Genomic DNA, 12,923 nt, shown 5'->3' with positions numbered 1-12,923 from the left:
AGTCCCACTTGTTTATTTTTTCTTTTGTTTCCCTTGTCTGAGTAGACATGGAATTCAAAAAGATCCCTTTATGGCTGATGACGAGTAGTGTACTACCTATATTTTCCTCCAGGAGTCTTATAGTTTCAGGTCTCACTTTCAGGTCTTTGATCCATTTTGAGTTAATTTTTGTGTATGGTGAAAGAAGATGGTCTACTTTCATTCTTTTGCAAGTGGCTGTCCAGTTTTCCCAGCATCATTTATTTATTTATTTTTTGTGTGTGTGAGGAAGATCAGCCCCGAGCTAACATCCATGCCAATCCTCCTCTTTTTGCTGATGAAGACCGGCCCTGAGCTAACATCTATTGCCAATCCTCCTCCTTTTTTTTCCCTTTTTCTCCCCAAAGCCCCAGTAGATAGTTGTATGTCATAGTTGCACATCCTGCTAGTTGCTGTATGTGGGACGCCGCCTCAGCATGGCCGGACAAGTGGTGCATCAGTGTGCACCAGGATCTGAACCCAGGCCACCAGTAGTGGAGCAGACGCACTTAATCGCTAAGCCACAGGGCCAGCCCCCCCGCACTATTTATTGAAGAGACTTTCCTTTCTCCACTGTATGTCCTTAGCTCCTTTGTCAAAGATTAGCTGCCCGTAGATATAAGGTTTTATTTCTGGACTTTCAATTCTGTTCCACTGATCCGTGTGTCTGTTTTTGTACCAGTACCATGCTGTTTTAATTACTATTGCTTTGCAGTATGTTTTGAAGTCAGGGATTGTGATGCTTCCAGGCTTGTTCTTCTTTTTCAGGATTGCTTTAGCTATATGGGGTCTTTTGTTGCCCCATATGAACATTAGTATACTTTGTTCTATTTCTGTGAAGAATGTCCTTGGGATTCTGATTGGGATTGCATTGAATCTGTAGATTGCTTTAGGTAGTATGGACATTTTAACTATGTTTATTCTTCCAATCCAAGTGCATGGAATATTTTTCCATTTCTTTATGTCATCATTGATTTCACTCAATAATGTCTTATAGTTTTCATTATATAGGTCTTTCACTTCCTTGGTTAAATTTACTCCTAGATATTTTATTCTTTTTGTTGCAATTGTAAATGGGATTGTCTTTTTGAGTTCTTTCTGTTAGTCTGTTGTTGGTATATAGAAATGCAACTGATTTCTGTAAGTTGATTTTGTACCCTGCCACTTGGCTGTAGTTGTTGATTATTTCTAACAGTTTTCCAATGGATTCTTTAGGGTTTTCTATATATAAGATCATGTCATCTGCAAAGCGAGAGTTTCACTTCTTTGTTGCCTATTTGGATTCCTTTTATTCCTTTTTCTTGCCTAATTGCTCTGGCCAGAACCTCCAGTACTGTGTTGAATAAGAGTGGCAAGAGTGGGCACCCATGTCTTGTCCCTGTTTTCAGAGGGATGGCTTTCAGTTTTTCCCCATTGAGTATGATGTTCGCTGTGGGTTTGTCATATATGGCTTTATTATGTTAAGGTACTTTCCTTCTATACCCATTTTGTTGAGAGTTTTTATCATAAACATATGTTGGATCTTGTCAAAAGCCTTCTCTGCATCTATTGAGATGATCATATAGTTTTTATTCCTCTTTTTGTTAATGTGGTGTATCACACTGATTGATTTGCGGATGTTGAACCATCCCTGTTTCCCTGGTATAAATGCCACTTGATCGTGGTGTATGATCTTTTTAATGTATTGCTGTAATCGGTTTGCCAATATTTTGTTGAGGATTTTTGCATCTATGTTCATCAGGGATATCGGTCTGTAGTTTTCCTTCTTAGTATTGTCTTTGCCTGGTTTTGGTATCAGGGTGATGTTGGCCTCACAGAATGTGTTGGGAAGTGTTCCATCTTCCTCTATTTTTTGGAATAGTTTAAGAAGGATAGGTATTAAGTCTTCTTCAAATGTCTGGTAAAATTCTCCAGAGAAGCCATCTGGTCCTGGACTTTTATTTTTTTGGAGGTTTTTGATTCTTGTTTCAATCTCTTTACTTGTGATTGGTCTATTCAGGTGCTCTATTTCTTCTTGATTCAGTTTTGGGAGGTTGTATGAGTTTAGGAATTTATCCATTTCTTCTATACTGTCCAATTTATTGGCATATAGTTTTTCATAGTATTCTCTTATAATCTTTTGTATTTCTGTGGTATCTGTTGTAATTTCTCCTTTTTCATTTCTAATTTTATTTATTTGAGCCTTCTCTCTTTTTTTCTTGGTGAGTCTGGCTAAGAGTTTGTCAATTTTGTTTATCTTCTCAAAGAACCAGCTCTTTGTTTCATTGATCCTTTCTACTATTTTTTTAATTTCAATTTCACTTATTTCTGCTCTTATTTTTATTATTTCCCTCCTTCTGCTGACTTTAGGCTTTGTTTGTTCTTCTTTTTCTAATTCTGTTAGGCATAGTTTGAGGTTCCTTATTTGGGCTTTTTCTTGTTTGTTAAGGTGGGCCTGTATTGCTATGAGTTTCCCTCTCAGGACCACTTTTGCTGCATCCCATATGAGTTGGTATGGTGTATTTTCATTTTCATTTGTCTCCCGACATGCTTTGATTTCTCCTTTAATTTCATCAATGATCCATTGGTTGTTTAGTAGCATGTTGTTGAGTCTCCACAGCTTTGTCACTTTCCCAGTATTTTCCTTGTAGTTGATTTCTAGCTTCATGGCATTATGGTCTGAAAAGATGCTTGTTATGATTTCAATCTTCTTAAATTTATATAAGCATGCCTTGTTTCCCAACACATGGTCTATTCTTGAGAATGTTCCATGCACGCTTGAGAAGAATGTGTAATCTGCTGTGTTTGGATGGAGTGCTCTGTATATGTCTATTAAGTCCATCTCATCTAGTTTTTCATTTAGGTCCATTATTTCCTTATTTATTTTCTTTCTGGATGATCTGTCCATTGATGAGAGTGGGGCATTAAGATCTCCTACTATTATTGTGTTGTTGTTAATATCTCCTTTTAGATTTGTTACTAGTTGCTTTAGGTACCTTGGTGCTCCTGTATTGGGTGCATATATATTTAAAAGTGTGTGGTGATGGGTTGTAATTAGTATTTTGGTGGTGAACATGATGTAATCTATGCAGAAATAGAAGTACAATGATGTACACCTGAAATTTTTACAATGTTATAAACCAATGTTACTGCAATAAACAAAAAATTAAAAAAAAATAAAATAAAATAAAATAAAAAAATAAAAGTGATATGTCTTCTTGGTAGAGTGTCCCTTTTATCATTATATATTGCCCCTCTTTGTCTCTCATTACCTGTTTTATCTTGAAGTCAACTTTGTCTGATATAAATATGGAAACACCTGTTTTCTTTTGTTTGCCATTAGGTTGGAGTATTGTCTTCCATCCTTTCACTCTGAGCCTATGTTTGTCTTTAGAGCTGAGATGTGTTTCCTGGAGGCAGCATATTGTTGGATCTTGTTTTTTAATCCCTCCCCCTACTCTGTGTCTTTTGATTGGAGAGTTCAGTCCATTTACATTTAGGGTAATTATTGATATATGGGGGTTTGTTGTTGTTATTTTATCACTCTTTTTCTGGTTCTTTTGCATTTCTTTTGTTTCTTATCTCACGTGTTTCGGACTACCAATTTAGTTGGGGTTCTGTATGGGGGTTCTCTTAGTTTTCTCTTTCTTTATCATGTGTGATTCTGTTCTGATTATTTGATTAGTGGTTACCATGAGGTTTGTATTAAAAAATCTCGTGGATGTGACAGTCTATTTTTTGATGGCCTCTTATTCCCTTAGACTAAGTCGATTCGATCCCTTTCCTCTTCCCCTTCTAAGTTATTGTTGTCACATCTTATTCCTTCTTGTGTTGTGAGTTCGTGTTTAACATGATGAGGTTATATTTATGCTTGGTGCTTACCTTCCCTTGATCTTTGGTTTTATAATTAAGTGTTTGCTAATCTATTTTGATAGAGGACTGCAATTTTTCTGGTTTTGTTGACCTATTTTCCTCCTTGTTCAAAACTTTGAATCCCCTTTCTCTTTTTTTTCTCAGAGATGAGGGCCTTCTTGAGCACTTCTTGTAGTGGGGATCTTGTGGCAATGAACTCTCTTAGCTTTTGTTTATCTGGGATAGTTATTATTTCTCCATCATATCTGAAGGATATTTTTGCTGGACAGAGTATTTCTGGCTGAAAGCTTTTATCCTTCAGAATTTTGAATATATCATTCCACTCTCTCCTAGCCTGTAAAGTTACTGTTGAGAAATCGGCTGAGAACCTGATAGGAAATCCTTTGTATATGTATGTTATTTTTTTTTTTTTTTGTCTAGCTGCCCTTAATATTTTTTCTTTGTCATTGACTTTTGCCAGCTTTACTACTACATGCCTTGGAGAGGGCCTTTGTCGTGTTGATATATTTAGGAGATCTATTTATTTCATTCACTGGTATTTCCAGCTGCTTTGGGAAGTTCTCAGATATTATTTCTTTGAACAAGTTCTCTGCTCCTTTTTCCCTCTCTTCTCCCTCTGGAATACCTATAATCCTAATGTTGGATTTCCTATTTGAGTTGGATATTTCTCGGAGAGTTTCTTCATTTCTTTTTAGTCTTAGTTCTCTTTCCTCTTCCATCTGGAGCATTTCTGCATTGCTGTCCTCAATATTGCTAATTCTTTCCTCCATATTGTCAGCTCTGATGCTTAAGGCCTCCAGATTTGTCTTTATCTCCTCTATTGTGTTGTTCCTCTCTAAGATTTTTGATTGGTTTTTTTTACAGTTTCAATCTCTTTTGTGAAGAAACTCCTGATTTCATTGAATTGTCTGTCTGTGTTTTCTTGTATTTCATTAAGCTTTTTTATGATGGCTATTTTGAATTCTCTGTCATTAAGGTTATACATTTCTGTGCTTTCCGGGTGGACTTCTGGGTGCTTGTCATTTTCCTTTAGGTCTGGGATTTAATATATTTTTGCATGGTACCTGTTGGTGTTGGCTTACTTTTCCTCATAGTGAAAATGTATGGTCGCAGTTTCCTCTTGCTGCAGCTGGGTGGGGGTCAAGGGCTGTGTATTCTGGCCTGCCTCAATCTGTGGGCACTCTTGTCGGCCCCTGGCTGATCGGAAGCATGGCTGAGTGGAGGCTGCTGAGGGGGAAGTATGGGAACAGCTGGAGCTGGAGCATGGGAACAGCTGAAACTGGAGCACAGCTAGGCCGAAGCAGCTGAGGCTCAGGTGCAGGTAGGTTGAAGCAGCTGCAGCTGAAGTGCCACTGGGCCAAAGAAGCAGGAGTTGGAGCGCTGCTGGGCCGAAGAACCTGGAACTGGAGTGCGCTGGGCTGAAGAAGGAAGAGCTGGAGCACCACTGGGCCAAAGAAGCTGGAACTGGAGTGCGCTGGGCCAAAGAAGCTGGAACTGGAGTGCAGTGGGCCAAAGAAGCTGGAACTGGAGTGCGCTGGGCCAAAGATCTGGAACTGGAGTGCGGTGGGCCAAAGTTGCTGGCACCAAGTCAGCTGGAGCCTGAGCACAGGCCAAGCCGAAGCAGCTGGAGCCGGAGGCGGGGCAGGGCGGTCAAGCCGAAGGAGCTGGGGCCATGGCATGGTGGATCCAGGGAAGCTGGGGCCATGGCTTGATCCAGCTGGAGGAGCGGGGGCTGTGGCATGGTGGGGCCTGAGCTGCCACTGCCTCTGGTGCGGGGGCGCAGTCTCGCCCCACTGCTGGTCGGGCCTGGGCACCTGGGGGCCGCTGCCTGTGGGGGTGGGGCACAGTCACGCTGCCCCTGCTGGTGGGGCCCAGGCACCTGGGGCCGCTGCCTCTGGGGATGGGGCTGAGCTGAAGCACAGCTGTACTGAAGCACCAGTCGGGCGGGCCAGGTAGGGGAGGGGAGCTTACTTTTGCCTCCCTGATCTCAGAGGGTTCTCGCCTCACTGTCACTCTCTGCTCTCCTGAGGGGCTAGTTTGTTGAAACTATCCTCGCAACAGTTCCGCTCCCTCCATAGGGGGATCCCCTCGGGCTGTGAGGGGTCTTAGAGAGCACCGCTTTTCACGTGGTAAGCTGCCCCTCCCCCTCCTCTGAGAGCAGCATGGTCTCAGTCTCTGAGTCACAGTCCTTGGGGAAGGAAGGGAGCTCCTCTTACTTCCTTCCACTTACTTTGGGGATTCCAGCACCTCAGTCCTCGGGTGTACAGCTGCCTGGGTGCCTCAGCCATCCCCTGTGTTGTGTGAATAGCTTCTTTTGGAATATGAATGTCCTTTTCGTTGTGTCTTAGAGGGGGAGAGTTCAATGGGGGAAGCTCACTCTGCCAGGATGCTGACGTCACCCTGAAAGCATATTATTGTTAGGTTCTTACATTATATGTAAAGTGGTAGAAAATTATTTGAAGGTGTAATCTGTGATAAGTAGAAAATGCATACTGTAAACCCGAGAGCAGCCATTGATAAAGTAAACAAACATTATCCGTCAAAGGCGTAAGAGTTCAAAGACCAAAAACAGCTGTATATGTGTAGGAAGGTGTGTGATATGGCTTAGAAAAACAGCTAAGAATGACATATTAATAAGACATGAAAAGAGAAATAATTAAGGCAAGAGTGATAGACTGTCTTACATAAAGCTTTAAAATTTCTTCCATGAAAAGACTCTACAGGCAAAATTGAAAGCAAACATCAAGTGTAGGGGAAAAAAATCTCAAATATATTCCAGGCAGATGGTTAATATTATCAATATATAAAGAGCTATTACAAACTGGTAAGAAAATTATAAGAATTCCAATTCAAAAAAGAACAAGACATGAGCAGACAATTTATAAAGAGGAAATAGTGAGCAAAAATATCCTTATCCTAACTCCATGATATACACAAAGTGCAAGATTACATATAAATATAAATATAGACATAGACACAGATATAGATATACACCTTATCCCCAAAAATAACTTGAGCTCAATTCTCTACATTTAGAAAGATGGATTTAATACATGGGATTTTATAATGTAAAGCTGCTGTCAACCAGAATAAGATGATATTTTGCAACACTTCCCCTATTTATCAGGCAGTCCCACAAGCACAAATTACTTACCTATCAAAATAGGACGGAATATAACCAGTAGTTAGATTTATGGCTTATTTTTCAGAGATTAGTTCAATGAGTTATGGGATATGGATACATGATTCTTGTTTTTATGAATTCACCATCTAGGGAAGAAAGATGATACGTACAGATATTTTAACTAACTAACAGTTGCAATAAGACAAGCCCATTTACATTCCAGAGTGGAGATGTAATGTTAAGATTAAAGGATTAGAGATTAGAGATTAAAAGGTAAGTGCTGGGATATCTAAAATCTGCTGCATCTTAAATGACAACATATGCTTGAAGGAGGAAGGAAAAACATTCCTTTCATTCTTATTTCTACAGCTTTAATTTCTCTATTTTTGATTGTTATATTTATCTTATAGCCATCCAAATGGATGACCTCCGAAAAACTGAGATAGCCCAAGGTAGTTGTAAAAAATACATTTCTTCAAAATATGGCTTCCATAATTCACGTAACGTTCATAAAACCACTCTTTAAACAAACATTGTGAAAATAACTAGTTAAACATATGAATTCACACAAACCTGTGATACTGCTCTTTCCAGTAACACTGAAATGTCACATTCAGGAACGTCACCTACAAGAGAAACTTCAGAGAGATTTTGTTCAGGAGAAATGGATTTTTCTTCTACCTTGACTTTTAACTTCCTTTTCCATTTTTTCAGTTGAAGTTCATGTTTTAACATTTGCCATGAAAATAATTTACAAATCCCATGGCATTGTTGGAAGGGTTAAATGAGATGATATACATAAAGGACAATGCTTGACACAGTGATAGCACCAATTAAACATTATTTATTATCATCATCATTACATAAATTATCACAGCCCACTGCATGTTCAATATTCTCTGAACCACCAAAGTATTATAGATCATTTCCCTTAGTTTTCATTTAACATTGGCACAGGCAGCCACCTTGAAGATGTGGTCCAGCATCCTCTTTTATAGATGAGGAAGCCAAAACCCACAGAGTAAAGGGTCTGTATTTGGGGCATGGAAGGAAGGTGGTTAGCATGGAGATAAAAAAGGAGAGTCAGAAGGAAAGAATTTGGGGACTTTCCTGATTTATCATTACAGGAAGTCCCCATTTTAACTTTTGACACATTCCTGAAAACTGCATAATCAAGAAAAAGCTCTAAGGGTAAATAAATGATTCACACACACACACACACATTTCGGTATAATACATATACGTATTAGGGCCTAAGGAAGAGCACACTGGAAAACTAGCACACAGAAGTGTTTCCCCCCTCCCCTCCCAACACACACCTGCCATCCTCACTCAGAATGATTGTGAGGCCAAGAAATCACATAGCTAGAAGAAAACGTCTTCTCTAAACACCCAATTAACTGTTTCATACACATCTTTCTTAAGGATCATATTATATTATATTTAATAAACATTATTATATATATTAATATATATCAACTACTGCATGCAAAACATTATGCTCCTTGTATGGGGATGGTTAAGAGAACAAGAGTGCCTGCTCTCAGGGATGTTCAGTGCAAGCAGGGTGTAAAAGGGGCTGATTGGTCACGCACAGTTACAGATTTCACCATTAGACAAGCAATGACCAGGCATGGGGGGCCGGGATCACAACACTAGCTTAGTACACAAAGTGGTAGAAAACGCTGGAGGAGCAGACTAAAACATTACGTGGTACCCAAAGTATAACTGTTTAACTGGCAACGTTGAAAATGTAGTCCACAAAAGGCATATACTAGAGGACCCCCTACCAGAACACCAGTTCAATACCAGTGGATGATAAACGTCTAGAGAGCAGAACAACGCGTTATGCATCTCAGTATCCTCTGCAGACCCTAGCACTGTTCCAAGCACTATGTGAGTAATCTTTTCACCCTCTCTTGGTACATGTGTAGTATCGCCAGCCTGAACAACTGAACCAACGTGGGGTGGGAGGCAGTGATCTTGCCCTCCATGGGGCAACCACAAAACGTATGGGTTAATTTCTTCCTATTTTTCTCTTTCCTATTTATCCTGACTTTATATTTCACAGAATATTAATAAAACATTACCTACTAAATAATGTAACTACAAAAAATTCCAGCATGTTTCTATGTCTGATCCTAGTAGTCACCGTGAATATTCTAAAACAACATTAAATAATATTATACTAATAGCTTTAGCAAACTAGAGATATTTTTAAGTTTGGAGGAGTTTGCTTGGGTTCTCTGTTTTAATAGCTTTAATTCCTAGTGGGTGTCCTAGTTAAGAATGATCCTTTAAGTTTAACAATTTAGTGATTTAAAAAATAATTTAATATTAACATTGTAATTTATTAAATTGAGTGTTGAAAAATAAACAGTAATTTAATCTTATCTAGAAAAGAATAAATGTATTCAATCTTTATCATTTATTTCTCTATTATAATAACATCAAATAGTTTCTCCTCCATTTAGACATCTATATCCATCTAAATACTTGCTTAAACAAGAATTCTTTTTTTTTTTTTTTTGAGAGGAAGATCAGCCCTGAGCTAACATCCATGCTAATCCTCCTCTTTTTGCTGAGGAAGACCAGCTCTGAGCTAACATCCATTGCCAATCCTCCTCCTTTTTTTTTTCCCCCCAAAACCCCAGTAGATAGTTGTATGTCTAGTTGCACATCCTTCCAGTTGCTGTATGTGGGACAGGGCCTCAGCATGGCCAGAGAAGCGGTGCGTCAGTGCGCACCCGGGATCCCGAACCTGGGCCGCCAGCAGCGGAGCGCACGCACCAAACCGCTAAGCCACCAGGCCAGCCCAAACAAGAATTCTTAGTGTCTTTATCAATAAATTTAAACAAAATGTTAAAAGATTTTTCCTTGATGTTCATAGTTTAAATAAAACAACAGAATTTATTAGGAAATATTTTGGGTAGCTGAAGCGAAATTTAAGTTATTAAGTTAAAAAAAAAGAACTCTGGGGCCGGCCCAGTGGTGCAAGTGGTTACGTGAGCGTGTTCCACTGCACCGGCCTGGGGTTCGCCGGTTTGGATCCCAGGCGCACACCAACACACTGCTTGGCAAGCCATGCTGTGGCGGCTTCCCATATAAAGTGGAGGAAGACGGGCACGGATGTTAGCCCAGGGCCAGTCTTCCTCAGCAAAAAAAGAGGAGGATTGGCAGATGTTAGCACAGGGCTGATCTCCTCACAAAAAAAAAAAGAAAGAAAAAGGACTCCATCAAAAGTACATAATATTTAGGACTTTAGCATTTTCCACACATAGCATTAGTATATGAAGCAACATCAATATAACAGCAAAATTCAGTTTCTAAAAAAATTAAAGTTTCCAATATACCATACCAGCTCATCAACTCTCTTCCTATGCTTATGTCTTGCTTTATCTCTCCATTTATTTAGGATAATTATTAGCCTGTAACAGTGGAACATCTGCTGGATCCACGACAGTGTGTCCGAAGAAAATGTATTAGATTACTGTATATAGTTAGAGCTGTTTCCAAAAAATAAAGTGTTTCATATTCTATCATGGTTGTAATATGAACCAATGTTGGATCTGACGGTTACTGCTTGATTTTAATTACATCTGAAATTAATTACTTTCGACAGCAGTAGATATACTCCTGAGACTTTATTAGTCTGTAAACATCACCTTTGCCCTTAGAAATTAAGATGTAATAAAATGTCAAGATATATATAATTTCTTCCTATTAATAAATCTGTTCTTTATAAAACCAGAACTTTCAAACTTATTCATAGAAATACAATCATGAGGTAGTATTCCAATTTAGTTAAATGCCCTATGGTTAAACAGATTGTCCTACATGTATATATATTTTTTTAATTATTTATTTATTTATTTATTTATTTATTTATTTCCCCCAAAGCCCCAGTAGATAGTTGTATGTCATAGTTGCACAGCCTTCTAGTTGCTGTATGTGGGACATGGCCCCAGCATGGCCAGAGAAGCAGTGTGTCAGTGCGCGCCCGGGATCCGAACCCAGGCCGCCAGCTGCGGAGCGCGCACACCTCACTGCTAAGCCACGGGGCCGGCCTACATGTATATTTTTAACGAGGTGTCCAAAGCTCAAATACACGGGCCAGGCTGGAAGGAAGATGACTAAGGCAGGCCTGGGGACACTTCTCATACAGGGCAGTGGCTTCTTAGCTGCTGGCAGTTGTCTCCTCCCAGAAATAGAGACCCATTATCCTTATGTTAAAACCTTCTGAATGTCCGCTCTGACTGAGGTGCCAACAGTAGCCAATCAAGAGGAAATGATTCTCTGGCTTGCAGCAGCCATAAACAAATCAACATCTGCAGAGCTGGATAAAATCTAAGCAGAAGGCTGGAGCTCTCTACCCCTGCTCCTAAGATCACGTACGTGCACTGTCCATTCATTGCAACTATCAGGGGTTTAACTAAAAGAAAGTTATTAATCTGTAAGTTTCCTCATGGATTCATTAAATGAAATATCTATAAAGAAAGGGAGCTCTCTACAAAACATAGTCAATTTTGGTACCCGTCTATGATATCCCAACTTTCTATTACGTAAAAAAGCTGATAGTAGATCCCTATTTATATTTATATTTGTATATACATCATACAAACACATACAGGATTTTATTTTAAATACACCTGTTTTCTATTACAATAAAACCCTTTGAGACAGATCTCAGCAAATATTTTAAATTAGTGGCTTTACATTTCATGACAATTCTCTAGACATAAAAATAATAAATTCTTTAGTACAAACTATGCTTAACTGTTAAGTTTGTTGGCTCTTTGAATACACGAATACAAAAGCTAGTTGCTACTATGTATGGATTTACCTTTAAGTTGTTCTTTTTTACCTTTCACATAAGAGTGCCAATGATGAAATATGTATTTTTGAAGTCTGAAATTGTCACATTTCATTGCTTTTTCCATTTTTTCAGCCAGATTGTTATCTTCATTTGTACAAGGTATTGCTATATCTCTCCAAGTGCTATAGGCAGAAAATACAGAAAAATAATAGTTTGATGTTACGGCAATACATTAGTAAATAAATTGAGAGGGAGAAGAAGTAATACCTCTGGTTTAGCTCCCGACAAACCACAGCACAGAAAGAAATTGTTAAATTATTTTTATTGTTTTATTCCCAGCCACTCCTTCCATTTCATCTGAGCTTGCCCTTCCCTTTTCCATGTTTCTAAAGCCCAGACAGCTCTGAAATCCAAGTTTTTTCATAACCTATTTAGAGGCAAAACTAGACCTGATCTAAACTAATTTTACATCAAGATCTCTTTGGATCTGACACATGGCTGTTGACAGTCTTTCTTCATTTCACTTAGTAAGAATATGTATGTGTTTCATTGTAGAAATACTAATATGTTCAAATATGTTTGGTTCCAATGTGCCGCCCCACACACCATTGAAGATGTTATATAATACACAGTATGTGCAGAGATTACCTTTCTAAAATTAAAACAAAAGAAAGGAATCCAAATTCCAAAATATATCTGGTTCCAAGAGTTTCAGATAAGGGGATTATGGACCTGTACTTTCAACTTTGAAGCTTTATTAAAAAAAAAAGAAAAAATGATACCTTCAAGAAGTAAAGAACGTATTTTAACTAAGTAAAAGCCGATTGAATATAAAAGAAATATGTAATACAAAATGGTAGAGACATGATTAAATATATAAAATCAGCATAACTGGCCAAAAATGAGTTTTTCTTCATATGGAGAATACTAACAAGAACACAAAGAACATACAGTATGTAAAAATCACGTTCTTACCAAAAGTGGGTCTTTACTAAGTGTCCAGTATAAAATGTACAGGCTTTTAGCATCAATCCTTGAGTCATCTAAAATAAACAAATAAATTAAATAAACATTAGAAATAAATGGAATGCACAAGCTACCTTTGGAAGATGC

The 12,923-nt window shown here is 38.5% G+C and overlaps 1 protein-coding gene across 1 annotated transcript in view; it reads right to left on the bottom strand.

The window, feature by feature from the left end:
• FBXL13 (F-box and leucine rich repeat protein 13) overlaps nucleotides 1-12,923 on the bottom strand; it is a 241,386-nt gene that overhangs the window by 178,780 nt on the left and 49,683 nt on the right. Inside the window, 4 exon segments of the mRNA XM_014794454.2 lie at nucleotides 7,568-7,728; nucleotides 10,352-10,458; nucleotides 11,834-11,992; nucleotides 12,786-12,843. Coding sequence (XP_014649940.2) covers nucleotides 7,568-7,728; nucleotides 10,352-10,458; nucleotides 11,834-11,992; nucleotides 12,786-12,843 — 485 coding nt within the window.

Source organism: Ceratotherium simum, chromosome 1 (genome assembly GCF_057802395.1).
Source record: "Ceratotherium simum simum isolate JZ-2026a chromosome 1, ASM5780239v1, whole genome shotgun sequence".
Classification (NCBI taxonomy): domain Eukaryota; kingdom Metazoa; phylum Chordata; class Mammalia; order Perissodactyla; family Rhinocerotidae; genus Ceratotherium; species Ceratotherium simum.
The sequence above is the reverse complement of the archived record's forward strand: the minus strand, read 5'-3'. Positions and strand labels throughout refer to the sequence as shown.